Below are 19,261 nucleotides of genomic sequence, written 5' to 3'. Positions count from 1 at the left end.
TCATCAAACAAGTGGTTGTTAAATAAGAACTATAATCAAATATTCGCTAGCTTTCTGAAAATTCATATTTAATTTCTCCAATAAGAACATGACTATTTTAAGAAAGAACTTGAGAAAACATCCAGATTGCCATAAGCTGATCATGATAAATTTGTTTGACACTGGCTTCCCAACTTACGCACAAACCATAAACTGCAGACTGTTTATACATAAAGGTTTACATGTATACTGCAAGTTATATCTCAGGTTGAAAACTTTTTTATATAACAATAGTTATGAGACAGTTTTATATATAAGGTTATATATTTGATAACATTTAAACTTTACAGATTTGTGGGGTGAAATATTTCTAATTTAAAAGAAACAGCAAATTAATATAGCCATTCTTCTTTCTCTTTTTAATAATGTGCTAATTTTGTAACAGAGCTCTTTAGACTAGAGTCTTTTAGAAGTGGATTAGCAGTGAAATGGATTCATTCTGCATTCTAAATCCTGGGGTTTGTATTCTTAGCATTAGAGGAAATAAGTCACTTCAAGTCTCAAAAGCTACAGAAAAGGGGAAAAGAAAGCAGAAACTACCATATGTATGTAAATGAGACTGCTCTAATAGTGTTGAGAAAGCTGTTATAGCCAACAGCAGAGAAGGAGCTGATGCAAGGAAGTAGATCTGTTGTAGTACTGAAAACATCCCAAACATTCAGTAGCTGTTCAGTTTATTCATGATCATGATGCATTTGGAAGAAGATCCATTTGTGCTTGATGAAGCAGATGATACCATCTGTGAAGGTAAATTACATCCTATAACATTGTTCTTTTAGCTGTTACATGCTGGTCATAGGTTGATGGCATATTATTGATTTCTTAAAGGTCCAGATGTTGAGTATCAGAAAGATAAGGATAAACCCTTCACAAAGAGAAGTTGTCTTGGTTAAATGAAGTGCTAGAAGAATATGCATAACAATAAATTAGATTTGTATTAAGTACAGGAATGAGCTCTGAAAATATTTTTGCAAAGAAGTATTCACTCAGAAGTAGGACCCAATGGAGTTTTTCTCTATTAAGTCTACACAAGATTGCAGCTTAATTTATAATCCCAATTCAATTATAATTACGTTACACAGTAATTATATTAATATGAACTATCTGTAATTGCAGTCAACAAACTATTTCAGCAACTCTAGTTGTAACTCTTGCACTAATGCAGTTTTCATTTTCAGCAGACAGATAAAAAGAATTACAGAAGTTTCAATACAGTTCTTTTAAGCAACTTGTTAATCACGTCTCTTCAGTTTCAGAATGAAAGACATAAATTTTCAGATAAATTACAAAAATAAAGACAATGGATATAATATTGATAGTTTATCATCTTTTGCTCTCTGAACTGTCAGCATGTATAAAATTTAATGTTCACCTCCCAGTTGAAATTTTAAGTCGGTCATGAACAGTTGGTCAGGTCTTAGACAATCATGCTGCTACCTTTTATCATCAGTTTCTCATTTATTTTATTGAGCTAGTACCACACAACTAACTTGTTTATATATTTCCCCTTAGAGGAAAAAAATGTATGTAGATAACTCTTACATAAATAATGTCTGGCTTTGCTTGTATAGATGTTAAACATTTGTGTTAGATAAATTAAATTTAAAATGAGACTTCAATTCAAAAAATGATATCCTGGAAACTCTTACGAAAAGCAAAATTGTATGAAGCATATGGGTGAACACCAAAGCAAGTGCAGGGATAATGCAGTTGTGGGTTTCTCAGAACTTTCTTACCTTGGGAGAACATGAATTAAGAAGTGGCGTAGAGTTTTTAGACCGCTGCAGTGTTTTGCTCAGGTATATTATAAAATCAGAGGCAACATGCATGTTATTTTCATGTCCTCATTGATGAACATTACAACCAGCAGGACATTTGTTACACCTCCTGTAGCATAGATTTTGTGGACTCTTAACAGCAAGCTTACTAGAAGACCAAGGGGTGTGTGAACTGGAATAATGAGCACTGATGGAGATTTATTTTTACAATATGTTTATAAAAATAAAGATAACATATTTATAAAATATGTATACTACTTCACTGTACAGGTCAGTCCTTGGTTAACAATAGTAATTGGGACCAGAATTTTCATTTCTAAACAATGCAGTCATAAAGTGAGATGTCACATAACCATATCTCTTAGGGCAGTGGCCCCCAACCTTTCCTGCTTGGCTGCCTGGCCGGTACAGTGGGTGGGTGGGTGTGAGTGGCAAGCACATGCGCTCACACACAGCTCCATTGGTTTGAGCGGCGGGTGGGTGCACCCTCTACTCGCGCATATGGAACTTCGCACACAAGCACGCACAAGCGCTCTACACTCAAGTGCCCTCCGCTTGCTTTGTGTGTGAGCATAAGGGCCCTCTGCTTGCGCGAGTAGAGCTTTGTCTGTGCGCTTGCCTGCCACTCTTGCGAGTGGAACTGCGTGAATGTGCATTTGCCCATCACATGCACGGCCCGGTTTCGAACAGGTCACGGCCCGGACTTAGGGACAGCAATTCCAGCATTCCTGAATACTCCTGTTAACCAAATCCCATTTGGTTGTTAAGTGAGGACTCACCCTGATGGAAGCCAATCCTGGGTAGTTCTCTCCAGCCTCAAGCCTCAGTAAAGTAATAGAGTGCCTCCTCTGCATCTCCATCCCCCATCTCTGCCCTTTTGGCTACACTGTACTCTGCTGCCTTTGCCAGCCCTGCTCTCCCCATCTGATTTTTGCCATCATTTTCCTTCTGCTGATGAGGGGCATCTGGTTTGGCCCTTTGCAAGGCAATTTCTGGATGTGCTAGGCCTTCTTTCAGAAGCTGAATTCACCCTTATCCAAATTGTGTGTGATCCTCAAAACAGCAGCAAATGGCAGAGATGCAAATATTTGCACATCAAGAGTTAAAGAAACTACAGGAGATAACTTGCTGGATTTATTTACTTTGACAGAATGAGGTTACTAAGTAATGTTCTACTTTTAAGAAGAGTAGTATTTTAATTCTTGTTGTAAGCACCTGTATTTTTCTGCTATCGTGTAAGTAATTTGCACCTCTTCAACTCAGAGCACCTTCCATATCTATAAAAATGTGTTGAAAAAATTTGCATTTGCTCGTTCAAAGTATCAGGTTTTTATATACATTCTACTTTTTGTAGCTGGAAATTTTGTGGGGATACTATTTTCCAGTATAATATACTGGTTCAGTGTACTGTTGTAAACACAGGTATTCTGTGTTTTTCATTGAATATACAGTACTTAAGCAAATACTGAGGTGCAGTTTGTTAATACCCCAAAGGTTCCAGTCACTTGTTTGATGGAAATAATTAATGCCTTTGAAAATTAATTTAAATAAGTTTTCAGTATTTCTTCACAAGAATTATAGAAACGTGTACATTTTTAAAAAAAAACAAAACAATTTCCTTCTTCCCTTCCTTCCTCCATACCAAGATTTTGTGGTGAAGGTGGTAACCAAACTACTGCTTGCCAGAATAAATGACTTTGTAATAATGCCAACTTTGTAATAATGACTTTGTAATAATGCCGCTTGGGTGTGTGTGTGAAAGCCCTAACAAGCAGGCATATACATAGAATGAAGGCTACTGCTAAGCTTGTAAGCCGCCCTGAGTCTTCGGAGAAGGGCGGGATATAAATGGAATTAAAAATAAATAAATCATCTGATTCATTTTGCTACACATTAGCTAAATCAAACAACCACATTTGACTTAATGTTGTATGTGAACTAATTTACAGTATAGATGAGTACTTTTTTCAAGAGGCAAATGAAGAGCAACGGGCAGAAAATAATAGAAAAGATGTACAAAAGAAAAACATCCAGGAAAGGAAGTTCAGAAGAGGATTTGGCTCAAGAGAGTGACTAGAAATGAAGATAAAAATGTATATAAATGACATTACTGATGTTCAACCAGTTAAATTTGTGGCTTCATGCTTCAAACAATGTCTACTAAAATTCATTTGTTAAAATGCTAACTTAAAACTCTTTGAACTTGGAAAATTTATATAATTTCCTTACCACTTAAGGAAGGCTGTCTGTTCTTCAAATATTCCATTCCAAATAGTAAATGGTGAAAATGGAAGTACTTCTATGAAAATGTCAAAAATGGAAGAACTTTTATAAAAATACCAACCATATGTAACTGTGTACATAAAAAATCATTCTTGTATTGAATCTGGGGTAAAATAAAAGAATTTCTTCAAGTATTTTGTACGTGGTAGGGTGTGTTCCCCAAAATATAAGTGCAATATATTTTACTTAAATTGCAATGATGTTCTCATATTCAGTTGCATCATTAGGGGATTCTTCCTTTCTATCTTCTTCCTGTATGCAAGAGGAAGTAAAGAGATGGCAAATTTCTGCAACTGAGGACAAATTCTAGTAATCTGCTTTTGCAATTAATTCTTCCCATCTATCTTCCCTCTGAACCATTACATTCTATGTTGTAATAGGAATGTTCAGTGCAAGTAGAAATCTTGCTATATAGGATTATTTGAAGAAAATTCAGAAGTATTTCATTAGAATTTCAGTGTTCCTGCATATTCCATTTTCATCACTCAAATCTGTATTTCACTAGTCACTAGAAATTAAAATGGATTTCGGGACGAAGTCCTAACTTGCTCCTAAACAAGTATCTGCTTCTTGAATCACCATCACCACACACTGACACAGCATATTTTCAGCCATTGTTAATGTATTCTAAAATACTTGAAATTTTGGATTCTGAGAAAATAATAGTTGTACCAGTGATAAAGTACTAGGAAAAAAAGTTCAGAAGAAAATACATTCCTAAGAGTGTGTTGTCCCTTTTCCACTTTCGTAAGGGAATAATAAACAATATATTTACTTCACAGAAATTGGTCTGTTAGTTTAACAAGCCATGTTGAGTATAATATTTGGTATACTGAATTGCTTTGGTTCTCAGGAGCAGTATGTGCTTCAAGACAAAGGATGCTGGTTTAAGATTAAATGGTTTAAGAAAATGGTTTGTTCCAAATATGACCGTTCTGAAGAAACTAGGGAAACGGCATGTGATAAAATCTAAACATTTTATTGTTCAATACAGCCTACTTTTTGACAAAAAGGCAAAGCAATACTGGTACAGATGTTTTTGCATACTTTTTCCCATACCATTTTCATTCAGAAATGCCTATGGAGATTCTCAGTCATCCAGGTCATAGTTATCCCAAAGGTGCTTTTTCACGAGGCAACTAGACTTTCTTGTTTTTCTTTGAAGACATTTCACTTCTCATCCAAGTAGCTTCTTCAGCTCTGACTGGATGGTGGGGAATGGAAGTATTTATACACCTTGCAGACAGCTGGTCATTTGCATTCTTTTAGAAAATGGTTGAAGCCACCTGGAGGTTTATCTGTGTCATCAGGGTCACCTGAGAAGTGCAAATGGGTGTGGAGCCTTCTTGGAACTGCTGAAAGTACTGTGTTGTAGACTGGAGATAGATGTTTGTATCCCATAGGCTAGGGCAGGGGTAGGCAACCTCGGCTCTTTTATGACTCATGGACTTCAACTCCCAGAATTCCTGAGTCAGCATAGCTGACTCAGGAATTCTGGGAGTTGAAGTCCATGAGTCATAAAAGAGCCGAGGTTGCCTACCCCTGGGCTAGGGGAACAAACCCAGCAGGACAAGATACAGCAGTCCATCTGCATTTAAAAGACAAAGGCCACATTTTGGACAGAGAGGACTGCTGGTTTGAAAGGGGTCGAAGAGGCCATCTATGTCAAAATTGAACAGCCCCCTCTCAACAGAGGAGGAAGGATACGATATCATCTATCTCTAGTGTACAACACAGTCCTTTCAGCAGTTCCAAGAAGGCTTCACACCCATTTGCACTACTCAGGTGACCCTGATGACACAGATAGACTTCCAGGTAGCTTTAACAACTCGCTAAAAGAATGCAAATGAACAGCTGTCTTCAGGAGTATAAATCTTTCAATTCCCCACCATCCTGTCAGAACTAAAGAAGCTTCTTGGATGAGAGGTCTTCAAAGAAAAACAAAGTCTAGTTGACTTGTGGAAAAGCATCTTTGGAACAACTATGACCTGGATTTCTGAGACTCTCTATAGGCATTATAACTCAACAATTGAAATAGCTTTCATAGTTAGATTTCATTTTGCCATGTAACAGCTCTTATTGCAGAGATTCATGCAGCTGAAATGACAAAAAGTGTTTATCATCATCTTTACTTTTCTTTGTGAGCTAAATAGTTGCAGTTTGTAAATGACTTACACCTTAAAAACAGTATAGGAACAATTGACTTCACACTGTTTGTGTGATCATAAAAATTAATCTATCTAATCTGTCTAATTTATCTAATCTGTCAGATTTTATGATACTTAAAGGACAACAAAGATCTGCAAAACCTGTTCATTAGACATGACATTGGAATGAATGCACACACCATGAGGATATTTCATATCTTCTTTAACTGTCTGCAAATCTGCTTCCTGTCTCCAATCTCTATTTATCCACCCACACTAATATTTCCAGACATATATTGATAAAGAAGTCATCTCATACATACCAGTTTAGTCAGACAAAATGTTGTGGCCTTACTTTATATAGCTTACACAGATCACAAGGAGGGAGAGTATTATTTTACTAAGCGTTGAGTATTGGCTTTGGTGATTATGTTATACATGCTGCTTTAGTTATCCAGGTCTGACAATCTTCCTATATCCATTTCTTTTCTAATAAAATAAAGCCAGTCTCATAAAGTACAGTTACGTTTGTGCAGGTTCAGTTAGCATATTTTATTTAAGCAAGACTCCAGATTTGCTAGTTGCAACATTAGCAGTGCTCTATTAGCCTTGTTTCTATTTATTTATTTACACTTTTGTTTGCTGTACATTCTTGCAGACTCTAGATAATTATCAATAAAGACCTAAAATATCCCAAGAGACCATATGCATGTATAAGCATAACATTTGAAACAAACAAACACCAACAAATCCTATAAGGCACGAATCCCACTCAAAGATCACCTTTCTCCTCTGCAATATAGTAGAACTTCAAAACTTTTCCCGGAGCTTAGGAGGAATAAAGATGACTCCATCCCTACTGGGAAGAAGTTCTAAAGAACAGAGACAGCCATTGAGAATGCCCACTTCCAAAGTTTCAATCCCATGGGCTTTGTTTGAACTAGTTGGATAGGCAGTTGGATACAGAAAAAGATGGATCTTCAGATAACCATGTCTGAGTTACGTAGGACCTTAAAGATAACATTCAGCACCTTGAATTGGACTTGGCAGTTGACTAATAACCAGTGCAGTTGCCAAAGCAATGAGGTTACCCAGTCACCCAAATGTCAAGCAATAATATATTGAGGTGTATCTGTCATTGTCCAAACCATTGCATTTCGCACCAGCTTTATCTTTCAAAATGTTTGGGTTTTTTTGAAAATGCATAGAGCACATTGCAGTAATCCAGTTGGGAGGTGACTAGAACAGGAGTAACTGTGAGTGGTCTCTCCTAATTGAAAAAGTTGCAACTGTCACACAGGGTGTAACTATATGTAAACCCTTTTAGCCATAGGTTCCATGTCCTCCCAAAGCAGGTGCTGTGATTCAGAAGGATTCCCCAATAGGGAGCCCAGCCCTGTTCAGAGTCAAGGACGGAATTTTCCTGGAATCATTCTGGCTACAAATCCAAAGCCTTTCCATTTGGAAGAGATTCCACTGAAATCCATTCTTCAAATAAACAGCAAATTGGGTGGGGCACTAGAGTGTTGATTTTGGAAAGTTATAGATGGACTAATGGATTTGAAATAAGATTTTGAAAGTAATTGTGAGAATCGTTTCCGTGAGAAAATGCTGTTATTTCAATACTTTAAAAAAAAAAGGATGGGATTTTACAGGTTGGCTACTAGAGGAAACCATAAGGAATTAAAGATTACAATTAAATAAGAAGAGTACTTAAATTTGACCTAGTAATAACAGGATGGAACAAAATATTTTAACATTGGACAGTTACTAAAATGTTTGTTACTTATTGTTATGAAAGGGAAGTTATTTCTTTAATTTTTTTCCCTTCCATTTTTTCTAATTTTTATTCATTTATTTTACAGTTGTCAGTTCTTTTATATGTAATGTGTAATACAATTATTATATAAAAAAAGAATACATCACTGTGTACATGAGCAAAGAAAATAAAGCTAGTTATTTCAGAATAGTAAAAGTGAATGATGCTATTTAATATTATTTAATCAGGTTTTTCACCTCGGTTTCAAGTATTAGCCTTCATTAAGACCTTAGAGGGTTTTTTAAGTCAATTTGTTTGTTACAGAATTCTGAGTCTTATTTCAGAATGCTGGTTTTGAGGTATAAAACTTCTCATGGCTTTATTTCAGCAATGTTAGTGATCATCACCTCCTAGTGCAGGGGTAGGCAACCTCGGCTCTTTTATGATTCATGGACTTCAACTCCCAGAATTCCTGAGTCAGCATACAGGAATTCTGGGAGTTGAAGTCCATGAGTCATAAAAGAGCCGAGGTTGCCTACCCCTGTCCTAGTGGATTCTGCCTTTCTGGATTTGTTTCCAGGGAGGAGATGCTTGGGATCCACCCACTTACTGAAATCAAGGCAATTTTTCTCTGGTGAATTCTTTGTGATAAACACCTTGTCTTCCGTCATTCTCCTCCTGCAAGGTTCTTTCTTGGCCTTTTAAAGGGCCATCATCAAAATGATTTGATGTGATTGAGTTTTTGGAAGGCATTTTGGATTCACTGATGGGTAGGATTATTTTCTTTTTCTTTTAGACTTTTACAGCTAAACCAGGCTGCCATTGATATTGTTTATTATAATTTTGTATTTTGATATAACTGTTTTGTAAGTGATTTGAGGTGATGGATTTTGGGGCTTATATTAGATTCTATTTTAAGATTCTTATAAACTGCACAGAGTCTTGTGAAGTGGGTTTATAAAGATACCGTATGTAAGTAAGTAAATAGCTACAAACTTTTTCCAAATTATGTTTGAGAAGACCAATAATTTCCAGACAAAATATCCAGATGACAAAATAAAAATTTGCACTACTGGATGAGTTATAATTACACATCTGAGAAGCTACAGATTTAAGTATGTAGTTATCTTACCTGTAATATTATTTACAATGCTTTGAATATGTGATTTAGATACACATGGCCCTGACTTATAATTTCCCTGATGCTGAGACATACTTACGTCTCCATTCAAAATTGCCTTGTACATTTATATTTAAACACAGAAGAACAGGGAAAACAAAACCTAAGAATATATTTATAAATAGATCTCAGGAGTATGGTTGCACAGATCATCTTTGGACATCTCCCATTTTTTAATTTTAAAACATAACTGCTTTCCAGAAATCAATCATTCATGTGCAGTTATACTAGTACAGATCACACACACACACACACACACACACACACACACACACACACAAAAGAATCCTCTTGCTCTGGTTGCTAAGCGTTAGGAGAAATGGGAATGTGCAGTTCTGTGAAGCCCTCTTGTGAGTTCTTGCCTTCTGCCATGAAAAAGGAGGGGGAAGGGAGACAGCACTACAAATGACTCTCATCATAAATGCATTATTTGCAAGGCTATAGAGCTGGAAAACCAGTGCCTGTGGGGCATAGAAAAGTGAGCTTGCCTTTTCAATCAGAATGATCATGTTTTTATCAACCGCAGTCCATGTTAAAATATACCTTAAAATATATCTTATTCTAGATGACAGCCGGTAATAGAAATCAGAACTGAATTTAAAGAATATGACGTTTGGGTAGTGAGCTTGTCAGGTGTGTGGCCAAGATAGATGTGCAAGGAGAAGTTGAGCTTTCCATAATGGCTTGCTAGCTTGGCTCATTAATACATTAGAGAGAAGCCATACATCCATATAACTAAATAACATACTATATGATAAAATTTTCTAATACAAAATACTTAATAAAGCAAAATTAAATTTAAAGCCCCCCCCGCCCCCATTTCTTAAAATCCAGATTGACTTTGGCAGTCTTACTTTCTTTCAAGTGCTTTAGGGCAAATTTTATTCTTGTATTTGTTCTTTCACTGACATTTGATAGTATTGTCAATGATCTGATTTTTATACAGTAGCGAATTACTCCTCAGTAGAGGATATAATTTCATAAGGATAGAAGAACAGAGGAGTATGTGGGGCAGACAGAATTGACAAGATGGTGGATGGAGCTTTGCAATGAAAGATCTGGCCTACATTTTCATGGAAAAGCAGGGCATAGATCGGAAGGCTTCATCCACCATGTTGCCTTCTCCAGTATTGAAGAGATAATGTGAAACAAATTTGTTCAAACGCAGGGCAAACAAATACAATAAAACCTTCATTTAATGGATTAGGTTGGAGAAAGGGTCTCTATTGCATTTCTTTAGGCTCATTAAATGGTATGCAGTTGGCATAATTTTTATCATTTGTGTAATAGGGTAATTATCATTTTTATGTCATTTCCAAGTGCAACACTAGGAATGACAGAAACAAAAGACAGCTCTACACTTGGTACTGGAAAGTCTACCCAAGAACAGCTTATAGGTCATACGTTAGATGGCATAAAGATAAGTATTAGCAGTACCGTTATAGAATTTATCTCAGAATATGCACTTCATGAAAAGTTTATGCACATTGTAGAATTTACAGCGCAGATGTATAAGATAAGGTACTCAATTAACAAATTAAAAATGGGATCTATTTTCTTGTCAGATCAGCCAAAATTCTGATAGTATGGTTTGTATATAGTTATTGGATAAAACAAGCCACCTTTAACTTCTTTTTTCTAATGCAAATGATGTTTAGAAATTTAGGATTAGGCTGTGATCTCTTCTTTCATGAGCAAACATGAGATTATAATGGCAGGATATTGCTGGAGGAAAGGAAATATTCATTCTTTACTAGTAGTAAAGTAGTGTTGAGCACTTCTATAGTCAGATAATGTGGTCAGGCAGGACACTACATACGTACATATATACATACGTACATAAAACTCTTACTACAGTGGGCTCAAAGATGTGTACCATTCACTTTTTGACACATTTAAAATGCATGGAAGGAATGAGGTAGTCATTGGTTTTCTGATCAATGCTTTAGTGCTTTTGTATTTTAGTTTCTCTGGTATAAGTTCCGAGTATCACTTAGACAGCCTCATGCCAGTTGGCAGAGCCAGACAAACAGGCTGTTTTTGTAGCTTAGAACATATTTTAATCCATTGATTGAATTAAACTGCTATACATTTTTTGGGAATTGCATCCGAAGATAAATATGATGCATGCTCAACATCGTGCTTCCGCCACCACAAAGTTCGCCCCAACTCAGACACCACAAGACACACAAAAAAAGGCTTGGGATTGCTGCTGTAACACTGCTTGTGTTGGAAATTAAACTTGTTGGCTTTCTGTGGCATCCCCTCTAGCACAGTGTAAAAAATAAACTCCAGGCTCCAGTAAGCTATGGGGGACTTGCATTACCTAAATATTTGTAGAGGAAACAAGAATGTTAGAGTGATCAAATGCAGGGATAAGGAAAAGATCTTCTCGCCGTAGAGTAGCTAGTTAAGTCTCTTGACAAACAGCTGTTTCACTGATCCTTGAACTCTCCGCACAGATGATGCTGGAGTCAGACGGTGCAACAGCCTCACACTCCACGCACACACATTCTTTCTTCTCTGTACTGTAACTTTACCAGGGAAACAGAAGTCCTGATGCTTCTGCTGGCAGCAGAGTGAGTCAGAGCAGCTACTGATTGAGCACAAGCTGGTAGCTGCTGCTGCTGCACTCTCACTCTCTCTCCCCCCCTCTCCCTCTCCCCTCCATCCCCCTTCCACAGTATGGTAGTCCTTTTCTCCCTTTAAATGAGGAACATTCGGCCTGGATTAGCTGCATAGGAGAGACAGCAGTGCAAGCAAAGCTAGTCTTCTGTTTTTTATGACAGTCAAAAGTCGAAGAGGAAATTGGGGTTTGCAATCCATTGTTTTCAACCACCATACTATGAGTGTGGATCAGTACATTTAGGTGAGTGACGTTTCCCCCTTTGTTTAGTTTTTCTCTGTCACGTGGACTGTTTCTCGTTCCTTTTCAATATTGTTAGCGCTCGGTGTGCAGCTATATACTGTCATGGTATTTTGTGTCAAAGTTATTTCCGCATGTTTTGGCACGGTACTGATTTTTGTGATGCTCAGATGTGAATTGCTTACCAAAACATTCGCCTGTGAAAATATTGTGATCAATGAAGAATGTTCAAATGGCATTTCACATCAACAGCACTATATTTTGCAGATTGAGAAGTCATTCAGTTAATTGCAAAACAATTGAAAAGGTTGCCTATCAAATACAGCATAATTGTAATTCTCTCTAGTGTTTGGATAGCATCATTTCTGTACGTTTGTGTATAACAGCTGTTCAAAACATTTATAATGTAAGTAGTCAGTGATGTGAAAAGACATACGCAAAGTTACTTTTTCATATAAAATGCTAGGTAGCCCGTCTCTGTCCTTGTGCCTGAAAAGGCACATGTACCACATAAGGGGAAATTGATTTCATGGGTATTAATCAAAATAATATTTTCAGTTTTGATATATTTTTTCCAATAGCAAAGTCAGTAACTGCATTTATAAAGTCAGTTGATGTTTTAGCCTGCAATGCACCTTATTTTAAGAGGAAATTTTAACTGCTTCAACTTTAGAATAAATGTGACTGATAGTTCCTATTTTTTGTTTTTTGAAATTCGTAGAATAGACACACAATACCTCATGAGAGCCTGTTATTATTAGCAGAAAATCCATAGGATATGAAAGAAGGTAAAGAAATCCATTGCAGCATTACACATTTTTAGTACAATTTGACAAAATAATTTCCAAATCAAGCTACCGTAATTAGTTTTTAGGTTTCTTATGTTCTGGCCTGCAAATTTAGGAGATGGATAAAATCCTTTCATACACTCACACCAATTTCTAATATAAACTCATATAAGCATGTGAGTGTTATCATTCTATTCTGACAAAATGCCTTTGCTGACTTGGAAGAAATATTTATGTGACGTTATTGTACTGGATACAGTTCTATGTCTGTCTATCGTTCCACTTTCCACCATTTTTTCATAATGTGTATCTTGAAGTACTTTTGTGTTATTTAATTATGGCTAGTTTATTCATTTATAGTTTGTGTGTGTGTGTGTTTGTTTAAGAAAATGAACAGGACCATTGTCATTGTAATTTGCCCACTGCCCACTGAATTCAGAAGCAGATTTTCTAAGGAAACAAAGCAGAGATATGTTTCAAGTGAGGATGGTTTCCCAAAGTGCCAAGAAAATAGCTTTAATGCTAACTTTTTTTTCCCTTTCCTCCTCTGCTGTTGCTTCAGCCATAATCTGAGTACACACATTTCTTTGTAGCTTTTTAAGTACAGGGAGAGTGGTGTGGTTGCTGCTATATTTGGTAAGGTGATTTGGAAGAGAATTTACTATCTATCCCCACCTAGCCAAAATTAATGTCAAATTATGTCAATATGTTCTTCTCTAGCCATAATTCTACAATGAAATTTAAACTATCAAGCAGTATAAGAGACAGAGCATTTCTTTGGGTAGCTGAAAGGCATCATGTTATAAAGAAAATGTCTATTTCTTCCTTTTAAAATAATTATATACAGTGTGATATGACATACTGACTCTAGTACAGCATGTTTTCCTTGGCCTCTTTCCATCTTGTGCATTCTGTATACAGTATGTTGAGACTATAACTGACTTTTTCAGGGAGGGAGTGTTGGAACTTCTTGTCCGGACACATTGGAAGGAGACCTGGTTGATGAAGATTAATTAACAAAGGTGCCCAACCATTTCATATCACTGGACAGATTTAGAAGTTGGAGAGAATGTTTTGGGTGTTCTTAGATATTGGCTGTCCAATGAAGTGGCCAGTTACAAGTCATCCAGTTACCAAAAAGTAGATTTAAGTAACTGAGGCCTAGAATCTGATGACTCCAAGAGCACATACTCACAAGCACGTTGGTGTCTATGGGCAGTAAATCATCTGCCACTGTCATAAACCAAAATTGGTTCTAGTCTCAAATGCTAAGCCATTATTTGCTTACATATATTTTGCTAAAGATAGTCTACATCAGGTGTGTCAAACTCGCAACATCACATGATGTGTCGCGACGTATCACGTCTTTTTTGCCATTGCCAGCAATTGGGTGGGCGTGGTTTCGCTATGATGCATCCAGCCCGTGGGGCAGCAGTTTGTCACCCCTGGTCTACACCATAAGCTAAAATGCCTGAGTTCATACAGTTCTAGCAAAAATCAAAGAAACCTTAGTAAGGATTAATATGATTTATGAATCCAACCAATGGTTGTGTTAATAATACACCGAACTGTACTGTATAACTGTAGTTAATAAAACACAGTAGCTAAATAAAACCAAAGAAATGTGTTGTGTGAGCAAGGCAATTGTATTAACTGGTGAAGACAGGATTTGCACAATGTATTTGGTTAAAATGTGACTTCCTGGTTTGTCTTAGATTTGTCCATATAACAGTGCTGCCAATGAGCAAGTGTACCAAAGTTGAATCAGTGTTCTGGTATGAACTACCCTTGAGTTATATAGTAGTCAAATTTGCTCAGTTTCATTACTTAAAAGATTATCCAGCAGAAAGTAATCACAACAAAAAATGGAATTTTCCTTTTGTGATTTAAGCCCATTAAAAACGCATGTTGTTATGGGCTATATTTTTTAGATCTGAGAAAAAAAGTGTATTTGATGGAGTGCAGTAAATGGGCTGTTCCTTACTTTCCTGTTTAGGGGAGACATTCTTACTAAATACCCCTTCTAAATGCAAACCATTCCGCTGGTTGATTATTCTCACTATCAGGAAAGTTAGTTCTAGGTTGCTTCTCTCCTTGGGTAGTTTCAAACCATTGTTTCTTGTCTTGCATTGTGGTGCTTTTAAAAAGAGGTTGACCACCTCTTCTTTGTGACAGCCCCTCAAATATTTGAACACACTATCATGTCACCCGAGTCCTTCTTTTCACTAGACTTTGCTGGCCTGGCGAGTTTCTAGTTGTTTTGGAACTGTTGGTGAGACCGTTAAAAGTCGTTGGCGCTGTTTGAATTTGTTCTACCAGCAGCAAGATCTGACTGCTGGCCCAGTGATGGATTCTACTGCAAATCAGGGCTGTTTCCAGAGGAGGCAGAGGAGGAGAGGACCTGGAGCTTATGGAGCAAAGGAACTGGATGAGGCTGTCGGCAGGCCCAGAGGAAGAGAGAGAGGCTTTTGGAGGAGTTGGTGGCGGTGACAGCAGCGTGCTCCAGGGGTGAAAGAAGCAAGGCCTCTTAAAGGAAAAGGTGGAAGAGTCAGGATCAGAAAAAGGAAAGAAGGCGAGGTTGTCAGAATACAAGCGAATTTGAGGGCTAATCCACATGGAGCCCCATTTCCATCTGTCCTGTGTGCCATCGTTCACTCCCTAGAGACTAAAATAGACAATGTGAAATTTGTTCGGGCCACGAACAAGGAGTATATATCGGAGGTGGTGACCCTTTGAGAGCTGTATGCAACGAAATTTCATTTTGATGTATGCCGATTGGTGTACATTCAAAGTGACAATAAAGTTATCATCATCACCAGACCTATCCGATTCCTGCAACAATTCTTTCTATGTTTTAGCCTCCATCCCTGATTGGTCTATAGTTTCCTAGATTTGTTTTTTCCCCTTTTTTTGAAGATGGGAACCACATCTTCAAAAAACTTAAAAACTTAAAACCATGGTTAGTATTAAGTTAAAACTTAATCCTAAAACCACTTTGCTTAGTTATTGACCCTACCTAAAATACCAGTGGATTTGATTCCTTCTTGCATCCTCGACAATTTCAATTTGGGGACAGGGTTTAGTCTTCTTTTCTTCTTTATAGTTAGCTGCTTCATCCAAGAAAAATTCAAAAGAGAAAAGGTTCTTCACTATGTAATCACAAAAAGAAGGGAATTTTTCTTGCTGGCAGATTTAGCCATAGACTTATTTTTTCTAGAGGCAGAATGGATCAATTTATAAACCCACTGGGGAGTGTTCTAATCTAGCAGAAATTTCTAGAAGGTTGTGTTACTCAAAGTGCCCATATGTTTGTCCATCTAATTTATTTCACCTATAGGGGGCTTGATGATAGTTTAAACGGGATTTTTCCTGTACCCAAAACCTAATTTTAAAAAAGGAACGTTTTTGGGGGCATTAAGTGTTGCTGTTTTGACTGTGTGTTCCGTGCGTTATATGTGTTCTCGTAATGAATTTCCTTTCTATTTCCTTGCATAAAGTTGACATAATAGAGAAAGGGGGTTTATGTAAGGCTTTTTCTTCTCATAACAATAGCAAAAGCACTTAGACTTATATACCGCTTCACAGTGCTTTACAGCCCTCTCTAAGCGGTTTACAGAGTCAATGTATTGCCCCCAACAATCTGGGTCCTCATTTTACCAACCTCAGAAGGATGGAAAGCTGAGTCAATCTTGAGCCAGTCAGGATCGAACTCCTGGAATGAGCAGTGAGTTAGCCTGCAATACTGCATTCTAACCGCTGCTCTCATGCTGTAACAATACTCTGCTCTTTGCTGCTCTTATCAGCATATAGTAATCCTTTACTTAGACTGTTATCTGGTTTTGGCTAGATTCATACTTTACCTTGCTCCAGCAAGGCATTAGGTGTTCTTAGGTATTTGATTTCCTGGACTTATTCTGAAAACCAAGAGACTCTACAGAATCCAGAAATAGGGAGAAGCCATATAAGAACAATCCAATCCTAGGCTGTTTTCATACTCTCAATCCAAGTGACAGTGAAGGCCTTAACCAAACAGTGCATCAGAACCTCAGAAAAACCTCTGAAACCCAACAGATACTAAGGGTGGACCAGTGAAATGAGTCCTACCTCCCTGTGGCAGGGAGAAACTAGGAAAACTTGTAAGGTAATGTGACAAGGGCTGATGTTAGCACCTCTCACATTACCACTGCTCCGATGACTTGGATGAAGTCCATGGTTGCTGTGGTACCATGAACCCTCACGAGGCCTCTGATCACACAGCCAGAGGAAGTGTCTTAAAGTCTTTCACTCCACCTACAACTAGGCCACAGAATCGAGCACTTTAAAATAGGGAAGCCAGGACATTGGTACAATAGCAGCAATCAGAGGGCCTCCATTCAACTACTTAGATGACAACAAAAACAAACAAGCCCAACCAGATGGCTGATCTGGCTTGTCAGGTCACTTTTAAACTGTGTCCAGAACCTAGCAATGTTTAGTCCCACTTATTTAGTTACCCACACACACAAACTTATCACCCTTCACTTTAGCAATAAAGCAAATACAAGATAAGGACTGCAGCGTTCAGAAGAAGGGGACGACAGAGAATGAGGTGGCTGAATGGAGTCACTGAAGCAGTAGGCGTGAGCTTAAATGGACTCCAGAAGATGGTTGAGGACAGGAAGACCTGGACGATTGTTGTCCATAGGGTCGCGATGGGTTGGACATGACTTTGCAGCTAACAACAACAAATTCAGTGATCAGGAATGCTATCAGATTTGGTTAATCCACATTTTTCTTATTGTCATGTTCCTATATTGAAAGGATTTTTATTACTAATCCTGTGGCACATGCAGATTACACTACCATATCTGACTTTTGAAAACATATGTGTATCTGCAAATCAGAGTACTGAATCAAGGATTTCATTGTGTCCTCAGAATCACGTGTATATTGTACTATATTCAGGAGAGAATTAAAAAATCTAGTTGGTTGCATTCTAAAATACATCAATGATGTAGTTTATGTTATCTTAATTCATGTTATATTTTAATGAACAATTGATATGGATTCTGGTTTTGTTTTCCAGAGCAGGTGATCCATAATTCATAGGTAAGAACCCATCTTAAGATAGATTGTCTAGTTGTAATGGCTGCGAAACAGCCGTAGTTCTCTGCCCTATTACATCAGCAGAATGTTGTCCAGCAGCTTAGTTCAGTAATTCACCTTTTGTAGAAATGGGTAGATAGGATAATCTCTCTGCAGATGCTGTGAGGGATCTGTTAAGATTTTGCCAGAAAATTTGCTCCTATTCACATGAACATTGTCTGAGGAAGTGGTACCTTTCTATGAGGGTATCAGGATTTTGTTTTGAATTGTGGATTTCACAGAAGAAGATAAGCTTCAAAGAATAAAATAAGATAATTTTTACCCCCTCTTACTATATTCAACAGTAAGGGATCAGCAGTAGAGTCCTTCAGGTTTTTGGGTTCTATAATCTCCTAAGACTTGAAATGGACACTTAACATCAGAACCATCATTAAAATGCACAACAAAGAATGTTCTTCCTGCGTCAACTCAAGAAGTTCAGACTGCCCCAGGAGCTGCTGATACAGTTTTACAGAGGAATTATTAAGTCTGTCATTTGTATTTCTATAACTGCCTGGTTTCCACAGCAACCAAACATGACAGGTGCAGGCTCCAATGGCTAGTCAAGACTGCAGAAAGAATAGTTGCAAATAACTGCCTTCCATAGAAAACCTGTATGTTGCGCGGATCAGGAGGAGGGCTAAGAAAATGTCTGCAAACCCCTCACAACCTAGACACAAAGTGTTTCAACTCCTTCCCTTGGAATGGCACTGTAGGGTATTGCATGCCGAGACAACTAGATACAAGGACACTGTTTCCCTTGTACCATCACTCTATTGAACACCTACATTCTTGCAGTTCTGTCTAATGTATATGTATATTGACCCATAGAATAGGGCTGTAGTATTATTATTAGGGACGCGGTGGCTCAGTGGGTTAGGACGCTGAGCTAGTCGATCAGAAGGTCGGCAGTTTGGCGGGTCGAATCTCGAGTGCCGCGTAACAGAGTGAGCGCCTGTTACTCGTCCCAGCTTCTGCCAACCTAGCAGTTCGAAAGCACGTAAAAATGCAAGTAGAAAATTAGGGACCACTACGGTGGGAAGGTAACAGCATTCCGTGCGCCTTTGGCGTCTAGTCATGCCGGCCACATGACCACGGAGACGTCCTCGGACAAGCGCTGGCTCTTCGGCTTTGAAACGGAGATGAGCACCGGCCCCTAGAGTTGGAAACGACTAGCACGCATGTGCGGGGGAACCTTTACCTTTATTTATTATTATTATTATTATTATTATTATTATTATTATTATTATTATTATTATTATTTCTTTTCATTATCTTCTTTATTTCCCTCTTTTAT

The 19,261-nt window shown here is 37.7% G+C and overlaps 1 protein-coding gene across 4 annotated transcripts in view; it reads left to right on the top strand.

The window, feature by feature from the left end:
- The first annotated feature begins 647 nt into the window (after positions 1-647).
- Positions 648-19,261, top strand: part of RIPOR2 (RHO family interacting cell polarization regulator 2) — a 68,447-nt gene continuing 49,833 nt past the window's right edge. For all 4 annotated transcript variants that reach the window (XM_083359358.1, XM_083359357.1, XM_083359359.1 and 1 more), the window contains exon 1: positions 648-786. In XM_083359358.1, coding sequence (XP_083215484.1) covers positions 720-786 — 67 coding nt within the window. In that variant the 5' untranslated portion in view covers positions 648-719. The remainder of the gene's footprint in view (positions 787-19,261) is intronic.

This window comes from Vipera ursinii (assembly GCF_947247035.1).
Source record: "Vipera ursinii genome assembly, chromosome: 3".
Classification (NCBI taxonomy): domain Eukaryota; kingdom Metazoa; phylum Chordata; class Lepidosauria; order Squamata; family Viperidae; genus Vipera; species Vipera ursinii.
This window is presented reverse-complemented; position numbering and strand designations above follow the sequence as displayed.